Source organism: Mustelus asterias, chromosome 9, assembly GCF_964213995.1.
Source record: "Mustelus asterias chromosome 9, sMusAst1.hap1.1, whole genome shotgun sequence".
Classification (NCBI taxonomy): domain Eukaryota; kingdom Metazoa; phylum Chordata; class Chondrichthyes; order Carcharhiniformes; family Triakidae; genus Mustelus; species Mustelus asterias.
The window spans coordinates 41100624-41124349 of record NC_135809.1 but is presented as its reverse complement, the minus strand read 5'-3'; the positions used below and the strand labels follow the sequence as shown (position 1 = coordinate 41124349).

General features: G+C 42.6%; 2 protein-coding genes across 2 annotated transcripts in view; one reads left to right on the top strand and one right to left on the bottom strand.

The window, feature by feature from the left end:
* Nucleotides 1-23726, bottom strand: part of LOC144499221 (voltage-dependent calcium channel subunit alpha-2/delta-4-like) — a 422353-nt gene that overhangs the window by 175075 nt on the left and 223552 nt on the right. The window lies entirely within an intron of this gene.
* On the top strand, nucleotides 1897-22407 carry LOC144499109 (leucine-rich repeat and transmembrane domain-containing protein 2-like). The gene is made up of 3 exons (XM_078221187.1): nucleotides 1897-1951; nucleotides 16853-17443; nucleotides 21971-22407. Exons 1-3 carry the CDS (start codon nucleotides 1897-1899, stop codon nucleotides 22405-22407), a joined length of 1083 nt encoding a protein of 360 aa, XP_078077313.1.

Genomic DNA, 23726 nt, shown 5'->3' with positions numbered 1-23726 from the left:
CCTTTAGCATTAAGTTTGAACATGGCCACATCCACTGTATTGAAGAGTCAGAAGTTTGCAGTGAGAGAGTGAGAGACTTCAATCAAATAAACATGGGCTTGATTCAAACCGATCAAACTCAGAAGAGAAAAGGCTGCATCCTCACCCACTGCACACCACACTCTATCCCATTTATACCATTGAAAAGTGGGAACATTAACTGCATAAAGGCAAATGGGGATAATTTTGAGACCCTCTGCCTGGCAAAAATCAATAACCGGTTGGATGTTTCTGTTTCCGTACCACACTGTTTCTGCTCTGTTCCCACTAGCTGCCATTTTCCATGGTGTCTTGACATGGGCAGCAGAGCCAACTACATGTTTCAGGCAGGAGCCTCATTCAAATCTGCTGATTGGTATCCTTCGAGGTGCATAGGACTCCAACACAATTTTTAGATCCCAGAAGCTGCATATGCTCCACCAATTAGGACCAGGCATTCGGCAACCTAACCAGAGATTTTTAAAGTGATTGCTAAAGGTCAGTCATGAGGATTGAGGTTCCTTTGTTTATTTTGCGGAGCTCTCAATCCATGAACCCTTCTGTCCAGGGAGGTGTTAGCTGACATGGGAACAATCAACACAGCTTGACCCAAAATGACTTGGGTCTTTCGGCAGAAATTTACAATCACACTGTCACCACCTGTTGAAACTTAAAATCAACCCCAACAAATGGAAAATGGGATGCAGCCTTATATTCTTCACATACTATTTTAATTATTTTCACCAAGGGCTGGATTTTATGGCCCCGTGCTAGGCATTCTTTTAGCAGGCTTAGAATCGTAGAAGCATAGAATCCCTTCAGTGCAGAAGGAGGCCATTCGGCCCATCGAGCCTGCACTGACAACAATCCCACCCAGGCCCTATCCCCGTAACCCCACATATTTACTCTGTTAGTCCCCCTGACTAAGGGCAATTTAACATGGCCAATCAATCTAACCCGCACGTCTTTGGACTGTGGGAGGAAACCGGAGAACCCGAAGGAAACCCACGCAGACACAGGGAGAATGTGCAAACTCCACACAGTCACCCGAGGCTGGAATTGAACCCGGGTCCCTCGTGCTGTGAGGCAGCAGTGCTAACCACTGTGCCGCCCCGTAGGGGTTCCCATCTCACCACTTTCCCACTACCTCTTAGCTGTCCCTCATAACATGTTAGGGGACAGGGTGGCATATTTAAATAAAGAACTTAATGTCAATTGAGCTTGTTACCAAGCCAATTGACTGGTATATTTTACTGTCTATGCCAAAATACTGTTGGCATGTGCAGACAGTTGGGAGTGGGCAGGCTGTTTTTTGAGGTTAAGTTGAAAATGGTGGGAAGGAATGGGTTTTTAAAAATAATTTTTAAAAAGAGATAATTAATTTTCCATTTTAAGGTATTTTCACCTCCACTCTCCTGTCTTGGCTTACACATACCAATCCAAAATGTCTTCCAATGGTGCTTTATAACTTACTGCTGTAATGTAGAATTTCACAGTTGGTGAGTCACTTCCTTTTGTTGACATAGCTGAGATCAGTCATTTTGAACTTGTGGATTAGCACTGGTGATCTTTCACAACACAACTTGTATATCTCAAGACACAAAGAGATGGGACAGGGCATCATGCTTGAAATTTCAGTGTATCAAATATCTTCTGAGCTGGGAAACTAACTGGTTAATTTATATAGTTGCTTATAGATAGCAAAGTCTATTTAAAAATAATCAACACAATGTCTTCTTCTAGCTTTGGAGACTACAGCACTGATTTTATCACTGAGCTGTGACATTGGACAGTGCTGCAATTCCTATTCTACAGAACGTTGGGCACAAGACACAAACCAACAACGCTGAGAGTGGAAGTCAGGGTACCATATTAACTATGGAACCTGTGACAAATGCAATTGTGAAGCAGGGGAGGAAGACCTCCTGCACATGTGAGTATAGATTATCCTTTTTGATTAACCCTATTCAATGTATTTCTCACTGTTGCGTGTAATGGCATGTTAGAGGTACTGGGTGAGTAGACAAAAGGAATAGAAAACACAATTTTAGCGCAGAAGGAAATCATTCTTCTCATTATATCCATGCCAGAATATGCTCCACATTTGAACTAGGTATTCCAGTGCCAAGTTTTTGATCTGGTTTTCTTGAAATGTTACTCTCCTTCAAATTCCCTCCTAATTTTATGATAAACTCAGCTTCAATAGTTGATTAGCTCAAAGCAGTCTATACTACAATTCCAAAAAGTTCCTTTCGTTGGAGAGGGTTGGTTACGGTTCGGTAGGTCTGAAGAAGTCTTTGCAAAGCTACATCGGTTAACTCTAGTCTTTACTGACTCTTTACTAACTATTTACAAATATGCTGTAAATATACTGTAAAGTGTACAAACTAGGAATTTTCTGCATGCTTGCTATTACACATGGTTTGCTCCAACATAACTGGCCTTGGGTGCAGATCATGTACATCACTGTATGGGCAGTACTGTACTAGATCCCACATTAACCCCACATGAGCTAGACCCGTATACTACACCTTTTAGCTCTCCCTACATGCTTCTAACATGAATTCTAAATTTAGACCACTTTTCTCCAAATTCATGGATTAATGGAAAAAAGATCATTATTTGATCCCTCGTAGCTTGAATCACCCTTTCAAATTCTTCTTAACCTTTTCAGTTCCAATGTAATCCTATTTTTTGAAGTCTAAAATAATTAAAAAGGGGAATAAATTAAACACAATTCTGTAAAAAGAAAGAATGAGGGATGCATTTAAAAAAAAAAGAAAATGGACAATTTGATTGAGTGCGGATAGGGTTCAGAAAAGACTCAAATTGTCACTTGTATCACTGAATGTTTCCCTGACAGCACAGCCTGGTTCCTTGTACTGTATCTAGTTAGTGAGAAGTGATTCATTCATATGAACATAAATACAAACATACAAATTAGAACCAGGTATAGGCCACTCAGCCCCTCGAGCCTGCTCCTCCAATCAATAAGATCATGGCTGACCTGATTGTAAGCTCAACTCCACATTCCCATCTACTCCTGATAGCCTTTCACTCTTATCAAGAATTTATATCCCTCTGCCTCAAAAACATTCAAAAAATTTTATTCCACCGCTTTTAGAGGAAGAGAGTTCCAAAGACTCACTACTCTGTGATGAAAAAAAAAGTTTCTCACCATTGTCCTAAAGGGATGACTCCTTATTTTTAAACAGTGGACCCTGGTATTAAATTTTCCCACTAGAGGAAACATCCTCTCCACATCCAGCTAGTCAGGATCCCTCAGGATATATGTTTCAATCAAGTCACCTCTTACTCTTCTAAACTCCAGCAGACACAAGCCGAGTCTGTCCAACTTTCCTCATAAGACAACCCACCCATGCCAGGTATCAGTTTAATAAACCTTCTCTGTACTGCTTCCAATGCACTAACATCCTTCTTTAAATGAAAAGAACAATACTGTACACAGCATTCCAGATATGGGGGGGGGGGGCAATTCTCCCAAAAGTGCTGAATTGGCGGGAAAACTGTTCTAAATCCCGACTGTTTTCTCAGCGAGCTTCTCACCTGAATCTCTCCGCACTCTGTGCACTGCAGATGTCCCAGTCGTGAATATCATTAAAAACCCGGGGAGCTGGGCCTATTCGCACCGGAGTTTGACAGTTCTGGAACTCTGCGCATGCGCAGTGGTCCCAATCTGTCAGTCTCCCCGTTTGCTGGCCAGCTTGATCGCTGGCCAGCCCAGAACACCCGCAGTGCTGCTTCTCCAGCCCCCCCATGTCCCGATCGCGGCCCCCACAGCAATTCTCGGGCCAGCCCTGACCCTCACCGTCCTGGAGCGCCCCGATGCACAGCCCACCCCCCCCACCCCGCAATGGCGATCCCCCCACCCCCCTCATCCCGGCAGACCTCCCCCCCCCCCCGCTGGGGTCAGACCTCCCCTCCCGGAGACAGGCACCCCCCCCCCCCCCCCCCACCCGGCAGACCACCCTAGCCCACCCCAATTGCTGCCCTCCCTCCATTCCAGACCGATCCTGTCTATAGAGTGGCAGGGGGACTCCCCAACCCCCCAATCACCCCTAGGCCCTGCCCACAATAGGCCCTGTTAGTTAGTCAATGTTCTATCCATGCCAATATGTTACCCCCTACACCATGAGCTTTTATTTTTTCATAATAACCTCTGATGTTGCACCTTATCAAATGCCTCTGGAAATCTCCCCCTTTATCTACAGCATATGTTACTTCTTCAAAGAACTGCAATAAATTGGTTAAACATGATTTCACAAAACCGTGTTAACTCTGCCTGATTACGTTGAGTTTTTCCCAGTGTCGTGCGAGAGCATCTTTAATAATATGTAGCATCTAACATTTTCCCTCTGGCAGATGTTAAGCTACTTAACCTATAGTTTTCTGCTTTTTCTCTCACTTTTTTGAATAAATTAGCTACATTCGCTATTTTCCAATCAAATGGAACCTTCCCCACATCTAGAGAATTTTGGAAAATTAAAACTAATGCATCAACTATCTCGCCATTTTAAGACCTAGGATGATGCCCATTAGGTCCCAGGGATTTGTTAGCCCACAACTTCAACAATTTCCTCAATACCATTTCTCCAGTTATTGTAATTTTCCCGAGTTCCTCCCTCCCTTACATTTCCTGATTTACAGCTTGTTAGATGTGTCATTTATAGTGAAGACTGTTGCAAAATATTGGTTTAATTCATCTGTCATCTCCCCCATTAGCCCTAACTCAGAAGAAATTAAGTTGCCCTTAATTATAGAATCCTAAAGTGCAGAAGGAGGCCATTCGGCCCGTCAAGTCTGCACTGACTCTCTGACAGAGCATCTTACCCAGGCCCTTTCTCTGTATCCCCACATATTGAACCTACTAATTTCCCTAACCTAAACATCTTGGTATACTAAGGGGCAATTTGCACATCTTTGAACTGTGGGAGGAAACCAGGGCAACCAGAGGAAGTCCACACAGATGTGGGGAGAATATGCAAACTCCACACAGACAGTGAGGCCCCTGGCATTATGAGGCAGCAGTGCTAACCACCGTGTCACCCTCTTTAGTGAACTTGAAATAAAAATGGACAACAGTCCATTATTACTGTGTGTAATCAGTACCACATGACTGTTGAGCACTCCATCTTATAAATATATTTTTACATATTTCTGTCACAGATCCCAAAATTAATAGGGTGAGAAATTTCACATACGTTTTGCAAATATGCAGCAGAAATTGCAAATTGCCCCTCCTCGCTCACCCTTTTGTCTTCTTGTTCATTACTGATTAAACTAATTCTACCTATTTGAATTCCTGAAACTTCAGGTTAGGGAGTTGTACCTGCACTGCTATTTGTGGATTTAAATTAAATTCAACAAGAACAGCTCAGATTGAAGCCCCTGGAATCTCTATAGATAGAATAGATCAAGCTCAATTAGAAGTCAACAGCTGCCAAGGGGCAGAATTGTCATTGTGCATCATGTAAAAGAGCTATGGGACAGAACAGCAGCATCCCATTTTCCCCGCATCAACTGACATAGACATCCATCTCTCAAACCTATGCCCCACATACATTGGCCATAAGCTGTGGATAGATAATCTTTGCTAGTTTACCAGCATTTCATCTCGAAGTGCATATATCAATTTTGCTGCATTCTTTTATCTTCTGCTGATCCTGTTCTACAAAAACCAAAGACAATAATATTATATAAATTAGGAGCAATAGTAGGCCATTTGGTTTCTTAAGCCTGTTTCATCATTTGATAAGATCATGGCTGATTGAGGCCTCAACTCTACTTTCCTGTCTATCCCCTATAATTTTTGACTCCCTTGTCAATGAAGAATCTATGTAACTCAGCCTTAAAAATGTTCAATAATCTTTTTTCCACTGGACTTTGGGGAAGAAAATTCCACAGATCAATGGCCCTCAGAGAGAAAACAATTCTCCTAATCTCCATCTTAAATGGGGAGATCCCTTATTTTTAAGCTGTGTCCCCTCATTCGCATCTCTCCGACAAGGGGAAACATCCTCTCAATTCCCCTCAGGGTCTTATAACATCAAAATGATCTCTCATTCTTCTAAACTCTAATGGATACAGGCCTAACCTGTCCAACCTTTCCTCGTAAGATAACCCAGGAAACAGTAAGGTGAATTTTCTCTGGACTGCTTTGAATGTAATTACGTATTTTCCCAAGTCAGGAGACCAAGTACTGTACACAGTAATCCAGATGTGGTCTCACCAGTGCCCTATGCAATTGTAGCAACACTTGATACTTTTATATTACATTCCCCTAGCAATAAATGACAACATTCTATTTGCCTTCTTAATCACTTGTTGTACCTGCATAACTCTTCGTATGTCATGTACCAGGACACCCAGATCCCTCTGTACCACATTTTTTCTCCATCTAAGTAATATACTGATTTTCTATTCTTCCTACCAAATTAGAATACACATTTTCTCACATTATACTCCATCTGCTATTGTTTTGCCCACTCTACCTAAATCATTTTGTAGACTTTGTCCTCCTCACAATATGCTTTACGGGCTCCGAAGACTGCCCTTTCTGCGGCCTTGTGGAGTCCGTGGACCATGTCTCTGTTGTGTGTCTAAGGCTGCACTCCCTTTTTGTTTTCCTAAAGAACCTTTTGTTGATGTTTTGTCTGCACTTCAGTCCCACGCTCCTGATCTACGGACACCCGGTGCGGAGAGGGGAGGGTCGGAATGGCGACCTCCTCGTGAACCTGCTCCTGGGCCTGGTGAAACGCGCCATTTACCGGTCCAGGCTGCGGGCGATCGAGGGGGCTGTCCATCCTGACTGTCTTCCCCTCTACCGCGGCTACGTTCGCGGCCAGGTGTCCCTGGAGAGGGAGCAAGCGGTGTCCACGGGCGAGGTTGACGCTTTCCGCGCCCGCTGGGCACCGCAGGGGTTGGGGTGCATTATTGACCCTAATAATCACATTTTAATTTGATGTTTTTAAGTTTCCTTTGTACGTTGATTTCTGTTCGGGCTGTTCCCCCTCCTTTTTGGGGAGCTGCCCCTTTTACTTTGTCCTGATTTAATCTGAGTTTGTTTACTTAGTTTGGTTTGACCTAAAAAGAGGACAATATGCTTTCCTACCTATCTTTGTGTCATCAGCAAATTTAGCTACCATATGTTCGGTCCCTTCATCCAAGTCACTTATATCGATTGTAAATAGTTGACGTCCCAACACTGATGCCTGTGGCATTCCACTGGAAACCGCTTGCCAACCCAAAATGCTGAATTTATCCATATTCCATGCTTGCTATTAGCCAACCAATCTTTTCTTCACTAATATTGATTACTTTAAATTTCTCACTCTCATGAGACAATGAATTCCCATTATTTCTGATAAGTTCTTCATGTCTTATATCTGGTAGGCAGACACAAATCTTTGCTTATGTCTTGGCTTATAAATAATTGCTCTCACCAGTGCTCACAATTCCTTGTTATAGTTTTTCCTGCTAAAGTCCAACAGGTTTATTTGGAATGACAAGCTTTTGGAACGCTGCTCCTTCATCAGGTGAGTCGGTGTCTATGGTAGCCATGATGTGGAGATGCCGGCGTTGGACTGCGTTGGGCACAGTAGGAAGTATCACAACACCAGGTTAAAATCCAACAGGTTTATTTGGAATCACGAGCTTTCGGAGTGCTGCTCCTTCATCAGGTGAGCCACTCGCCTGATGAAGGAGTAGTGCTCCGAAAGCTCGTGATTCCAAATAAGCTTGTTGGACTTTAACCTGGTGTTGTGAGACTTCTTACTGTACCCACCCCAGCCCAACGCTGGTATCTCCATATCATAGTTTTTTCTGTTTCAGCTGAAGGTACATTTACTTTCCTACTCCCTTGCCTTTGTAAGAACTCTTACAATTATTTCAATCTGTTTTTATGTTTCGTGTTAGTTTACTCTCATATTCAATTTCTTACATTATGTTCATCCTTTTGTTGGGTTCTAAAACTCTCACAATCTTCAGGCTTACTATTCTTCTTTGCGACATTATAAGCTTTTCTTTTAATTTACTACAATTCTGGGCCCCTCCAGCTACATAGCTGAGTTTTCTCTCCAGATTGTACGGCACTCTGTGCACAAAAAATCTGGAGGTGTGGTTTTCACCATCACACTGGCAGGGCAGGGCCTGATAGACCCTTTTCAAAGGGTGCCCAATCTGCACTGAATACATCCCCCACCCAAAGATACGGAGAATCCCACTCCACCCCCACCTCCACAAGCATCGTCCCCCACACATATAGGGGGAATCCTCTCCCATGAGGTCCCCAGATGATCCGTCCCATTGCCAGGTTTGGAGTGCCAGAGCACCACCTGGGCATATCCCTCTCCCTCAGGGATGATACTAACCTTTGCACCACCGCCGGGTTCCCCTTAACTGATTTATGTTTAGCAAAAGCAGTTGTAAACCTCACCGACAGGGAGAATTCTTAATGTGAGGAGAACATATGACAAGGAAGCCCTTTAAGTATATTTAAATTTATTAAAATGTATTAAGGGTGTGAATCTTATTACATCACCAGTTGGGGGGAGGGGGGGGGGGAATTAGAGAATGAGATCACGCCGGCAGAAGATCCCAGCCATTGTTCGAGGAAACTCTCTCAAATTCATTCCAGTCAACTGATCTAAATGACTTTGCCAATTTCATCTGTCCAGTCGATGTGAAAATTAAACTCTCCTATGATTATTGCATTGCCTTTTTCACAAATTCCTTTTATTTCCTGATTAATATTCTGTCCACCACACATACTGATTCTATTCACATTTATCTTCACTCCTCCTGCTTGAATGGTCATCTTTTTTAATTAATTCATGGGACATGGGCATTGCTGGCTGGCCAGCATTTGTTTCCCATCCCTAGTTGCACTTGGAGGGCAGTTAAGAGTCAACCACATTGCTGTGTTTCTGGAGTCACATGTAGGCCAGACCAGGTAAGGACAGCAGATTTCCTTCCCTAAAGGACATTAGTGAACCAAATGGATTTTTCCAACAATTGACAATGGTTTCACAGTCATTAGTAGATTCTTAATTCCAGACTTTTTTATTGAATTTAAATTTCATCATCTGCTGTGGTGGAATTCAAACCTGGATCCCCAGAACATTAGCTGAATTTCTGGATTAATAGTCTAGTGATAACACCACTAGGTCATTGCCTCCCCTACATCACAGTGTTATGTTGAATTTGCTCATTCACCTTGAAGACTTGTCCTCATCCACACAGACAGCAAGCAGCTCGTACGTATCTTCTGGAGAAGGGCAAAGACTGAAACTCCTTTCAGCACTGCACTGGGGTGTCTTTACCTGCCTAACCCGCAGTTACACTGTCCTGGCCTATATTCCAGCCCTGTACAACTTCCCAACCTCAGGGGTGTGATTGTTGTCTGGATCAAAGTGTCCTGGTAAAGCTCCGCCTCTCTGATATCCTGTAATCTCTGCAACTCAGACTCCAGCTCAACAACTCTGAACTTAAGTTTCTTGAGATGCAGACACTTACTGCACATTTGGTTCGCTGGGATCACAAGATTTTCCACAAATGTCCACAGGCTGCAGTTATGGCCCTTAATTCATCTAATTTATTAAAGCTTATGTACTTAATTTAGAGCTTTAGTATTTAACAAATTACTTGAGTTTATGTTATAGGTACATTAAATTAAATATTTACCTATAACTCAAATCAATATCTGGGACTGCTGCTGCTGATCTTCCTCCTCCAAAAGGAAGTATTTCCACAATGCAATATTGTACAATATACAGCGGAGAATGACAATGCATAACTTTTTTTGTGGCGCATATTGCAGGAAGCCCCCATCTAAAGCTCTGCTTAAAGTCACTCTGTTTATTGAAGACTTTCTGCACAGCTCCTCAGTTTGGTCCAAAAAGGTGAACTTGGTCCATAGACCCTGTGTGCTAAGTTTGGCCTCCAGTCTGCAGCCACTCACAGTTGCTGTCTTTGGAGAAGCCCAGGTACTGATGGTAATGGTCACTGAGACTGCTGCTGCTCCTTCAAGTTCCCATTCCAGTTCCGAAGTTCCTAAGTTTTACTACACTCAGAAGAAGCAGGAATTGCAAGTAGAGAAGGCTATCTAAAGGATTGCAAGTCAATAAAAGTCATGAGCTAGAAGCTGGAAATCTAGACAGCAAGATAGTCTGTATTTCCAATGAGATGCAACTGAGACCTAATTTTTGTAGCGCAAGGGCGCTGATCACACCAATCCCACAAAGTTTAGCAGGTGGTCTCGTGACTGGCAAAACATGTGCAATTTGGAGTTAAAATTTAGGCAGGGTGGTTATGATGTCAGAGCATGACATTTTAAATTGACCCCGTTTGCTTGCAATGAATGGCTGTGATGCAGTCAGAGATAGGACAAGAGGCGTGGGGAAGGGTGGACAGGAGGAGTGTGATGACAGCTGATGCAAATTTAATTCCTGCTTAGTCAAATAGGTTAAAGTTGAGCCTTAAATACCAGAATCTCAGATGCAAGAATGAAAAGTCATGAGCAATGCTGTCCTCGGTATTCTGTAAGAAGTCTCACAACACCAGGTTAAAGTCCAACAGGTTTATTTGGTAGCAAATACCATAATCATGACTACCATCGGTATTCTGCACAGGGGCAGCAATTCTACTGCAAATGTTTCTTTGTTACTCAGGACTTTTTGATATTCTGCATATCAAAAGCATACCATTAGTTGCAACAAACAGCTCTAAAAAGCAGAGCTAACTTCTTGACAAAATATAGAGATAGATAACATTTGGTTGTTAGATTAGTCAAAGATGTAACCACCCACTCTCTGCAATATGTGGCACTAATAAACTGACAAAACACAGCCTGCAGCTACCAGGATCCCAAACCTTCTTATTTTATTGCTTTAAATGATCATTTACAAAAGCTGTGAAGTTGGGTTGCATCACAAGAACAGCCATTTGTGACAAATTTGAGAGATTTGGGTAATATCACAAATCACAAGAACAAAAAACCAACAGCTTATAAAATTCAGCTTGTCAGGTCTTCTTGTAAGCATAGTATATTCTGCTTATAATAATTCCTGTCATATCACTTTTGAGTCTTTTCTTTCTGATTGTGAGTTCCCATTGTCTATGATCAATTCCAATTTTTCTGAGTTTAAAGATGTCCCAGCTTGAAGTTGGGAAATTATGCAAGGTTAAAAGGTTTGCTTAGAGTTATACCATAAACTATGCAAGCCAAGGTACTACAAAAAAATAAAATCCTGTACATAATATATAATGATGATTCAGACTGTGGATATCTTATTTTACAAACCATATAAGCCCAAAACGTGCAAAAATATATCTATTGAGAGGTCCAACGTGCCACCTGAGATGAAGAAAATTCAAACAGATGATGGTCATTTGAACTCTGAAGGTTAAACAATATGTTTTTGATCTGAGACTTTGCATATTTGAAAAATTTAGCAGTCATATGATAGAATTATAAGGGACAATTTAATGAACATATGAAACTAACACTCAGCTTTGGATGCCAAAAGCGCACAATAAGAAATGATAGCTCTGCTCCCCACAATTTTCTGTCCATTATTTTAATGAATGGAAAAAGTGCAGAGGACAAATGGCAGGATCTGCATTGGAAGTCCAGATTGATCTTTACTGTCCCTGTATTAAAGTGGATTTGTTACACTTTGAAAGCAACTGCTTGCTTGCTAGAAATGTGTATGCCTTGGGGGGAACTTTCCCCAAGCACAGGGAGGTGGGTTTGCATGCGTAAGACCATAAGATGTAGGAGCAGAAGTAGGCCGTTCAGCCCATCAAGTCTATTCTATCACTCAATAAGATCATGACTGATCTGATAATCTTCAACTCCATTTTCCCACCTTATCCCCATCACCCTGAATTCCCTTACTGATTAAAAATCTGTCTACCTCAGCCTTGAACATACTTAATGACCCAGCCTCTACAGCTCTCTGCGCTAAAGAATTCCACAGATTCACTACCCTCTGAGAGAAGAAATTCCTCCTCATCTCTGTCTTAAATGGGCGACCCCTTACTCTGAGATTACGCCCCCGATCCTAGATTCTCCCACAAGGGGAAGCAACCTCTCAGCATCTACCCTGTCAAGTTCCCTGAAAATCCTATATGTCTCAATGAGGTCATCCATTATTCTTCTGAACTCCAATGAGTACTCAACCTCTCCTTATAAGAAAATCTCTCCATACCTGGAATCAACCTAGTGAACCTTCCCTGGACTGCCTCCTTTATCCCTTCATAGATTCCTTGTGTCCACATGCCTTTCCAGCTATTTTAGTGTCATCCATAAACTTGGCAATAGTACATTCACTTCCCTCGTCCAAGTCATTAATATATATTGTAAATAATTGAGGCCCCAGCAGTGATCCCTGTGGCACTCCACCAGTCACAGGTTAACATCCTGAAAATTCCCCTCTTATCCCAACTCTCGTTCTTCTATTAGTTAGCCAATCCACTACCCCCAACACCATGGACTTTTAATTTATTAAGTAGCCTTTGTGTCGCACCTTATCAAATGATTTTTGGAAATCCAAGTATATTACACATACTGGTTCTCCTTCATTTATCCTGCTCATGACCACCTCAAAGAATTCTAATAAATTTGTCAGGCATGATTTCCCCTTCACAAAGCCATGACTCTGTTTGATTATATTATGTATTTCTAAATGCTCTGCTATTACATCCTTTATAATTGATTAACATTTTCCAAACAACAGATATTAAGTGAACTGGCCCATAGATACCTGTTTTTGTCTCCCTCTCTTTTTGGATAAGGGTGTTGGTTTTTAAAGTTTTTCCAGTCCTCTGGCTTACCACTCATCTTTGCCACATTGTATGCTTATTTATCTTTCAGTTTAATACTATCCTTAACTTCGTTGGTTAACCATGGTTTATTCCCTTCCTAGGATTCTTCTTCCTCACTGGGACACATCTTTGTTGTGAGTGTCTGCCTTTGCTGATCAACCATCTTTTCTGCTAAACTCCTTTCCCTCTCCACTCCAGCCAATTCATTCTTGCCTGTCCTTACAAAAAGTAACATACCCCTGAATATTTAGTTCCCAGCTTTAATCTCTTTGTAACCACAACTCTGTTATAACTATAAAATCATACCCATTAACCTCAATTTGTGCCATTACCTCATTTATTTTGTGTTGAATCCTGTGTGCATTTATGTAAAGAGCCACTCATTTTGCCTTTTTACCATTCCCACTTCCTTGTCCCTATTTACTGCTGTTTTTTTTAAAGTTTGTACACTCTGTCCCTTCCTGTCACACCCTGGGTGTCATTACCTAAATAGATGCCTTGCTATGCTGCCATATCCTTTTGCTTTGTAAGTCTACATATCCCCTCTCCAGAAGCATCACCCACCCCTCCTCTATTTAGTTGAAAGCCCTCTCTCCTTCTCTAGTTATGTGATTTGCAAGAACATTGGTCCCAGCAGGGTTCAGATATAGGCCGTCCCAATGGTACAGCCCCAACTTTGCCCAGTGCTGATGCCAGTACCCCACAAACTGAAACCCACTTCTTCCACACCAGTCTTTGAGCCACATATTCATCTCTCTAATTTTATGTATCCTCTGCCAATTTGCATTTGGCTCAGATAAAAATCCAGAGGTTGTAACCTTGGGAGTTCTGTTGGTTAACTTAGTGCCTAGCTCTTTAAGCTCTCTATGCAGAACCTCTTTCCTCATTCCACTTATGTTGTTGGCGCCTACATGGACCATGATAACAGGTTCCTCTCCCTCTCGCTGCAAGGAACTAAATCTCCTGAAACTAACGTTGGATTGGGTTCCTGCCATCATCTCACCCTCTTCCAAGTTTCAATGGGGTGGAATTGAAGGCACACGGGTCACCCCTTTGGATCTGATGGATAAGTAATTAAGTTACTTAAAAAGCCAACTAAGAACTCTTTTAGACCTGTGTCCTGGATTTCCCAACCTGTCAGCAACTTGCCAGGGTTGCTGAGGCCCATGCATAGCAGAAAGAGTTTCTTCAGGGAAACTGACAAACTAAGATATCTTTGATCAATGGAACTGAATAGCTCCAGCCATGGTCATTGGAAGATTGTGGTTCAATGCACTTCTCTCAGGGAGTGCTTTCACTGCTTTACAGGTGATTGCCAACTTCTTGGCACTTTACTTGTCCAGCATTTCACACACCTTCAGCTGCACTTCACTGTTTCCAACCTCCAACATGGCAAGGCAGCAGCTTATGTACCTGCATCTGACATCTGCAGCCTCCTGAAACAAGACTAGCTTCCCAGTTGAACAGGTGGGAATGCATTGCCAATGTGCCTTTCACTGGAGGGCCAGCTCCCCACCCCAGCCCCAATCTGGGTCTCCATCTCTCCCCAAGGTTATGTGCCCTCTTCTGCAGGTTAAGAAAGTGAAGTGGTGTGAGTGTTCATCATGGATTGTGTCGAGAGGAGGGAAGAACATCATTTGTGGAGGGTGACTGTACGGCAGGAGTGTGAGAGGAAAATAGGCTTTGGGTGAATGTGAGTGGACAGATAGAGATGGGAGGTGCCTGCAGAGAGAGAGAGAAATGAGTGAACAAGATATGTTGACCTGAGAAGCATGGTACAAGATAATGTTGGGGAAGTCAGAGTGTGGGATTTAGCAGATGCCACTCATCTATCTGAGATGCTGGATTTTCCTGATGCAATGCTCCAATGGAGGTCCACACTAGTGCTGCTTATTTCCTTAGCCACTTTCATCGACACCTGCTTGTTTGGAGACACGGTCCTCTTCCTCCTGTCCATGTTAGAGCTCACCTCACTGCAGCCCCTAAGATTCCACGGTGGAACCTTTAAGTAAAGAGTAAGACACCTGGGGCAAAGCCTTCTCCCTTTTAGATAATCAGTCAAGTTCATAACATGGCTCAATTACACTTCTAGAAGCAACATACATTCATTTCATTTGTAGGAGCCCGTTCTCGTGCCTTTTTTGAATTACATTGAAGCTTGGGGAGCTTGTAGATCCCTGTTGCTTTCTCTTTGGCAACATCTTGTCCAATAAAATTTGACTTGCCAACTAATCAGCACCCTTTTTTCCTGTAGTATAAATTATTGTGATTGTTTGAAATTTGGCACTCTTGTATTTTTCCTGATGAGTGCAAAACAAAATGCTTTAGGAATGTGTTTCTTTTTTCATCAGTATTCACATAACAATATTTCAAAACTGATGCCCATCAGAAATAGCACTGTTGTCCAATACAAAATTATTAATGTTTACCAGGGATAACACCACATTCTGTTGCAAACTATTTATACATTTCAGAAATGGCATTGCTCTATTATAAAGCTGTTCGCCATTCTCGTTATTACTGTTCATGACAGCTCTGTTCATGAACATTACTGTTCATGGCGCTTGGCTCCATAGCTCAGTGGTTAGCGCACTGGTCTTGTAAACCAGGAGTCCTGAGTACAATTCTTAATAAGTTAGTTAGCCCAGTTGGCTGGATGGCTGGGTTTGTGATGTAAACTGATGCTAACAAAGGTGTGTCCAAAGATGTGCGGGTTAGGTGGATTGACCATGCTAAATTTCCCCTTAGTGTCAGGGGGACTAGCTAGGGTAAATGTGTGGGGATAGGGCCTGGGTGGGATTGTGGTCAGTGCAGGCTCGATGGTCCGAATGGCCTCCTTCTGCACTGTAGGATTCTAAGATTCTATAACATTGCGAGTTGAATTCCTGTACCAGCCAAGGTTTTTCATGAAGGCCCACCTTCTCAACGTTGACCCTCGCCTGAGGTATGGTGATGCTCAGATTACATCACCACTAGTCAGCTCTCCCCCTTAAAGGGGAGAACAGCCTATGGTCATCTGGGACTATGGTGACTTTACCTTATAACTATTGGCATTAGTGTAACTATCCCAGGATAATTTTGCACTAGCCAGTTTATTTGATTTTATAAGATTTGGAAATTAGAGATCCCACAATCTCACCTAGCATTTACTTACTCTCCTCTCCCCAATCCTTCCTGCATATGAATCTCTGATAGAGTTTAATGCAAATTCAGTAAGAGTCCCATTATGGATAAATACTGCCTACCAATGAGGGCCAATAAGATTCCTGATCTTTGGTTGGAAGAACCTCTCCATTTTAATTTTGCCCAATTGAGTAGTTAAGGCAAATGGAACGAGTTCTGAAATGAAACAGGGCTTTTTATTGTTTGTTTTTCTGTGGCTTTTTCAGGTTTCTCTGCTTTTTTTGATTGTTATTATCCAAGATACCTGGGGGGCAGTCTCTAGTTTCACATTTCCCCACTTTATTGATACTGTTACAGGAAAGGATGTGCAAGATGTCCCTTTTTAAGAAAGTCAAGAGTTATTTAATATCTGCTTCCTTTCCAGTAAATAACTGTTCTCTTATACTAATTGCCATCTTAGCTTCAGTACTGGTCTTGACATATTGCAATTTGAAGAATATCATTCCTCCATTAAAAAACTGTTGATTACCACCAGAAATAATACTATATATAGTATAAAATTGACATAATTTCTCCTGCTGCCCATGATCTATTCTCAGCAAGTGTTCCTTCAGCTGCTATATTCATCCTCTGCAGAGTTCACCCCTAACACGCTGACTTAGCAGCTCCTATTTGCTTCCAAAAATTCCTAGTCCTGTTCTTAGGAGAAGGCAAGTGACATGGACATGCCCACTGTGTTTGGCTGTTGTACAAAGATGTGAAGGAGCTCCCTCAAATTCATCTTTCTGCAGTGAAACAGCATACCCATGCATCCACAGCTGTTGAAACATCTGATTCAGTAATGCATGTTTCTGTTTCTCCACAGGTACCTTCTGCTTATTTTTTGTGCTGCTGAGTATTGTTGAAGCAGTGTTGGCATGTCCCACACACTGTTCTTGTAAAAAATATGAAGTGGATTGCAGCAATCTAGGCCTAGTAACCATCCCAACAGACATTCCATCAAATATCAAATTCCTCTCACTCAGCAACAATAAACTCAGCACCTTGCAGGCTCTGACATTCATTAATTTTACCACACTGGAGAAATTAGACCTGTCCAACAACTACCTGGACCAATTGCCATCCAATGTATTTGACAATATCAGGAACCTGACTGACCTCAACTTAAGGAACAACAGCATTCGAAGCCTGGATAAAAGTATCTTTTATAAGATCACCAACTTGCAGAGGTTAGATCTTTCTGTTAATGGCCTCTCTGAGATTCCACTGCTCTTATTTGATGAAATGGAGAACTTGACCTGGTTGAATCTGGAGGACAATAGGATGCCAAATCTTGAAAGGGAGGCCTTTGAGCCGCTTGAACTTCTTCGTCAATTACAACTGGCTGGGAATCCTTGGGAGTGTGACTGTGGCTTGAGGGACTTCAAACACTGGATAGAGTGGTTCATCTACAAAGGTCAGTAGAGCAAACTCTTGCAATGATGTATGCACGTTCTCCCCACACTGACTATAATTCACATACCAAAATTAAATCAACACAGGAATTAAAATTGAATTCATCCAAATGTTATTGAACCTAACTACAAAAATCACAGGCTCTATTCTTGATCTGTGTAAATCTAAGTGATTGCATGCAAAAAACAGCTCAATTAATTGATCTCAGTGGCTCTGGCCAGGGTACATCTGTTAGAGTTCTTGTGAGTACTAAATACATATGGGGAAGAATGTAATTTTGTCTTCAATCCCTGCCACAAACTCTGTTCCCTAGGCAGCAACTCCATCCCTCGACCCAGCTACTGTCTGAGGCTGAACCAAGCTGTTTGCAACACTGGTATCTTATATGACTCAGAGATGAACCTCTGTCCCATGTTCATTCCATCACCTGGGCTGCCTGATTCCACATTAATAACATCATTCATCTCCATAGCTCCAGTCTTCCATAATAACACCAACAACTTGGATAAATTAGTTGGCTAGATGACTAGAGTGTGGTGTAGTCAACCAGACAGCTTCACTTCAGTCTCTGTACTGGCTGTGGTAGTTCATGGATGGTGGCCACCTTGCCTTACCCCTGCTTGACTTGGAGTGGTGATACTCAATCTATAAACCACTTGTCTCTCTAACAGAGAGGGATGCTGTGGTCCCTTGTGGGTTATGGTTAATTACCTAATTACCTGGTTGTATATAGCACCTTTAACATAGTAAAACACCCCAGGGCATTTCACAGGAGCATTAGAAAACAAAATTTGACACTGAGCTCATAAGAAGATATTAGGAAACAAGGGGCGGCACGGTAGCATAGTGATTAGCACTGCTGCTTCACAGCTCCAGGGACCTGGGTTCGATTCCTGGCTCGGGTCACTGTCTGTGTGGAGTTTGCACATTCTCCCCGTGTCTGCGTGGGTTTCCTCCGGGTGCTCCGGTTTCCTCCCACAGTCCAAAGATGTGCGGGTTAGGTTGATTGGCCAAGCTAAATTGCCCCTTAGTGTCCCGGGATGCGTGGATTAGCGGGTAAATATGTAGGGATACGGGGATAGGGTCTGGGTGGGATTGTTGTCGGTGCAGACTCGATGGGCCGAATGGCCTCTTTCTGCACTGTAGGGTTTCTATGGTTTCTAAGTCTAAATCTTGGCCAAAGATTTAGGTACTAGGGAATATCTTAAAGCAGTAAAACAGGGTAAAGTGGCAGGAAAAGTTCCAGATGCGAATTCCAGAGCTTGGGACCTTGGCAGCTAAAGGCATGGCTAGCAATGATAAAAAATAGTTAAAATCAGAGATACTAAAGATGCCAGAATTGGTGGAGCATGCGTATCTTGGAGTGTTGTAGGGCTGGAAGAGATTACAGAAATAGAGCTGCCATACAACGATTTGAAAACAAGAATGAGAATTTTAAAATACAGACATTGCTGGAATGGGAACCAATGTAGGTCTCTCGCAGTTGGGATGATGAGTGAGCAGGAATTGGTGTGAACTGGGACACAGATGGTAGAGATTTCGATGACCCAAAGTTTATAAAGGGCAGAATGTGGGAGTGTGGACTATGGCCAGATGTTGGAATAGTTAAGTTTAGAAGCAACCAGAGCGTGGATCAGGGTTTCCGCAGCAGATGAGTTGAGGCAAAAATGGAGTCGGATGATGTTGCAATGGTGGAAATAAATGATCCTTAGTGGGTGTGAATATGTGGTCAGACGCTCATCTCAAAGTCAAATACAGTATGACACATAGGCTGCAAATAGTCTGGTTCTGCTTCAGATAATTGCAAGGAGAGGAATGCAGTTGGTAGGAACACAGTTTGTCATAGGTCCATAGACATTGGCTTCAGTCTTCCCAATATTTCATGGAGGAAATTTCTGTTCATCTGGTTTGGAACTCATATACGCAGTGTGATATGTCAGAGACAGTGTGGGTTTGAGAGAAGTGGTGGTGTTGTGATGTGGCTCTATACCAATTGGGGCGGCACGGTAGCACAGTGGTTAGCACTGCTGCTTCACAGCTCCAGGGACCTGGGTTCGAATCCCGGCTTGGGTCGCTGTCTGTGTGGAGTTTGCACATTCTCCCTGTGTCTGCGTGGGTTTCCTCCGGGTGCTCCGGTTTCCTCCCAAAGTCCAAAGATGTGCGAGCTAGGTTGATTGGCCATTCTAAATTGCCCCTTAGTGTCCTGGGATGCATAGGTTAGAGGGGTTAGTGGGTAACTATGTAGGGATATGTGGATAGGGCCTGGGTGGGATTGTGGTTGGTGCAGACTCGATGGGCCGAATGGCCTCTTTCTGCACTGTAGGATTCTATGATTCAATTATTTTGCATGTTCAATGTGATCAGAGATTCAGGGCAGAATTCTCCAGCTGCCAGTGGAGTTGTGTACTGTCAGTATACATGTGGAAACTAGTACTGTATTTTCGGATAACGTAAACTGAGGGACAGTAGATAGCTACAAAATAGTAGGGGCCCAAGGACAGATCCACAGGAGACACCAGAAGTAACTATGTGGGAGTGGGATAGATAAAACTGGAAAGATAGGCAACTGCTATCCCATTCTGCTGGATAACGCTGCAGAGGCTTGCGGCAGAATGGTGTGGTCAATGTAGTCATGATGTGGAGATGCCGGCGTTGGACTGGGGTAAACACAGTAAGGAGTCTAACAACACCAGGTTAAAGTCCAACAGGTTTATTTGGTAGCAAACGCCACTAGCTTTCGGAGCGCTGCTTCTTCGTCAGGTGAGTGGGAGATCTGCTCATAAACAGCAAACAGGGCATATAAAGACACAAACTCAATTTACCGAATAATCAATAATGATTGGAATGCGAGTCTTTATTGATTATTCGGTAAATTGAGTTTGTGTCTTTATATGCCCTGTTTGCTGCTTATGAGCAGATCTCCCACTCACCTGATGAAGGAGCAGCGCTCCGAAAGCTAGTGGTGTTTGCTACCAAATAAACCTGTTGGACTTTAACCCAGTGTTGTTAGACTCCTTACTGTGGTCAATGTAGACAGGTTGAGAAGAAAGAAGAAGAATATGGGGCAAGATTCTCTGGCCTCCCAGCCGCGTGTTTTCTATTGGCGGGAGGTGGCGCGTTGTTTGCAAGTGGCGGGATTCTCTGGTCCACTGTCGTCAATGGGAATTTCCATTGATGTCACCTCACACCAGCAGGAAACCCACGGGTGGGGGTGCGCTGCCAGCGGGATCGGTGAATCCCACCGGCGTGAAGGGCTGGAGAATTCCGGTCTTTATCTTTGTCACAGTCACATAGGATGTCTTTTGTGACTCTGATAAGAACTGTGACAGGGGAAGAAACTAGATGGAGCGATTAAAGCATGGAATTCTGGGAAAGCTGGGCACAGATTTCAGAGTGGCAACATGTTCAAGGACATTGGGAGGTAATGGATGTTGGAGATGGGGCAGAAGTTTGAAAGCCCTCTACGGATCTGAGTTCATCCAAAACTATGTTGCCTGTATCCGATCTTGCACTAAATCCTGTTCATCCATCACCTCAATTTTTCACTGACCTACATTAGCAGCTCCTACTCCAGCTATGTCTTGATTTTAAAATTCTCATCCTTGTTTTCAAATTCCTCCAATTCTGGCTCCCTAATCTTCCCCTTTGCCACATTATTGGTGACTATGCTTTTAGCTGTCAAGGCCCTAAGCTCTGGAATGGTCTCCCTAAAAGACTCTGCTTTGTTAGTTTCTCTCTATTTCTTTAAGACACTACTTAAAGACTGCTAAGATCTGTTTATGTGGTATGGTAATGAATTCTGTTTGATCATGTTCCTGTATAAATATATCCTTGGATATTTCACTGTGTTACAGTTGTGGTTGCTGTATCTGGTGATTCCTGCATGAAGAACAGGTCAATAAATACAGGGTTCAACCGTAGAGACTGAGGGCAGAATTCTCCAGCCCTTCCCACTGGTGGGATCTTCCAGTCTTGCTGAAGTTGACACCTGCAGTGGGTTCCCCAGCAGGGCCATAGGTGAGGAATTAAATCACCATCAACTTCAGCGGGAATGGAAGATTCCACTGGTGGATAATGGCAAACTGCCTCAGCCACAGAAAAACCCAACCAGGCAGCTGGAGAATTGTGCCCTGAATCTCTGATCACAGTAAGAAAGGTACTCACATTGAACATGCAAAATAATTGGTATAGAGCCAATGACTGTCTTCCTAATAAATCATAGAATATGTAGTTGAAAATGACAGGTTGTGTGTGTGCCAGTGGTTTCACATGTTGCATTCTTTATAAGTGCTGTATCCTACTGCAAGCGCACAATTGGCCTTACAATGTCCCTCCTACAATCAAATAACCAAATATGATGAGGGGCAATTAAAGAAAGGAGAACATATAAAATAAGGGTACTAATACTTGCTCAACAAATGTAAACATTGCCAACTCAAGGAAATGGTGATACTGCTAAGATACGGTGTATTGTATTGAGTGGTGGAATACAAGTTCTTATTAACTGATTATCCTGTCTTAAAATCAGGTGGAAAACTTGAGGGAATTGAATGTTCACTGCCAAAAGACCTCCGTGGGAAAGATCTCAGAGTAGTTCCCGTAGAGATGTTCAACTATTGTATCCAACTGGAGGATGAAAACAAATCCTTAAATGGAAAGGTAGTCACCGGCCCTCCCTGCGTGAAACAGGAGGTCAGCACCCCAAGGCCACATTACTTTCATACCTCAGATTGCGTCAGACAACGCTACCGTCCAGTCAGTGTCAGACGAGCCATTGGAACTGTCATCGTTGCTGGGGTCTTATGTGGCATCGTTTGCATCATGATGGTGGTGGCTGGGGCGTACGGTTGCATCTATGCTTCCTTGATGGCAAAATACCACCGAGAACTTAAGAAACGGCAGCCCCTGATGGGAGATGGTGAACAAGAGCAGGAGGAGCAGAAACAGGCCTCCTCCATGGCATGAGGAACAACAGCATAGACAGCACTGGTTTCAATTAAAAAACAGTTGCCTTCTTCAGTTTTCTCCAGCTCTGGCCCTTATGTGCTTGTTGCAGTGTTGACACAAACGTTGATTCATAATTCTCACTGAAGTAAAGGGAGCACACAAAATCATCAAATATAACGCATCCTACAGGCCTGAATCCTGCTCTGTTTGTATTTTGGAGCTCTAGAGGATGTAGCAGTCTCCGAAACAGAAGCTTCTATGGAAAGGAGCAAGGTGATCTTCACAACTCCTTTGCATGTCATTTGTTTGACAGGATTTTTTAGGACTCAAGGCAAAAATGGTTGTTTGAATCCTTGTATCTGCAGGTGGAGGAACAAATACTAAAGCTTTCATTTTTCCTAGAGGTGCATGAAACAACTCTGAATTCCAGTGTCAACTACTATTCACTGAAGGAAATGTCACTAACCAATTGTTATATTGCTCAGAAATAAAGCTGGTTCTCATTCCAGTAGATTATATCCTCCTGTAATTGTAAAGTGCTGTTTGGTACTTAACAGTATAGTTATTCTACACAGACACAGAACCAAACATACTTTTCAAAGTACTTCTATTATAGCAGCTTCAATTAAAGTTGCTAGTTATTCCTTTGTCACCTTTACTACATGATTATTCATCATATATTCATTTGCCTGCCCTACTTAATTACAAATATGCTAAATTGAGAAAGCCTTTCTTTCCAAGTTGACACAACATATTGGATACTTGAGCGATTGCAAAGCTGCAATTAAGAGGTTGAACAGCAATGTACATTTATAAAGCAAAACATCGCAAACAGTAGTGAAATGGCAGTTGCCCAAGTAGGTACTCTATACACCATGTACAAAATTATTTTCTAGGATTGAATGGGGATGGAGGGAGGGCAACATAATTATATTTTAATTTTTGACACCTCATTTGATGAATTTTCAAAATTTTGGAGCAGAGTTTTAGATGCTTTTAAATATTTTCTGGTACGTATATAAATAGTTGGTTGGTTCCCATTGCGTTTTCCTATGTTACATGGGGTTGTCACAATGCTGGTTGATCATCTTCATATCAACCATCATATTTTTTGGATTTGGTTTTACAGTCACATGATCTCCCTGCTGCCAACCCTCCCCATTTATCTGGGCTGGGGACAGGCACCGATATGCTCTGGTGTGCCTGTACCAGTGGCTGGGGTATGTATATAAGATAATAAATCCCACTGAAATGGACTGAAAGCTAAAATGATGAATCATGTAAATAAAAATAAAATACTGCAGAAGTAAAAACAGTAAGTGCTGGTAAAACTCCTC

Excerpts from the sequence above, each read along its gene's own strand:
- LOC144499109 (XM_078221187.1), top strand. The coding sequence starts at position 1,897 with ATGGAACCTGTGACAAATGCAATTGTGAAGCAGGGGAGGAAGACCTCC. Across the intron at positions 1,952-16,852 it reads GAGGAAGACCTCCTGCACAT|GTACCTTCTGCTTATTTTTT; the intron begins GTGAGTATAGAT and ends GTTTCTCCACAG. Across the intron at positions 17,444-21,970 it reads AGAGTGGTTCATCTACAAAG|GTGGAAAACTTGAGGGAATT; the intron begins GTCAGTAGAGCA and ends TCTTAAAATCAG.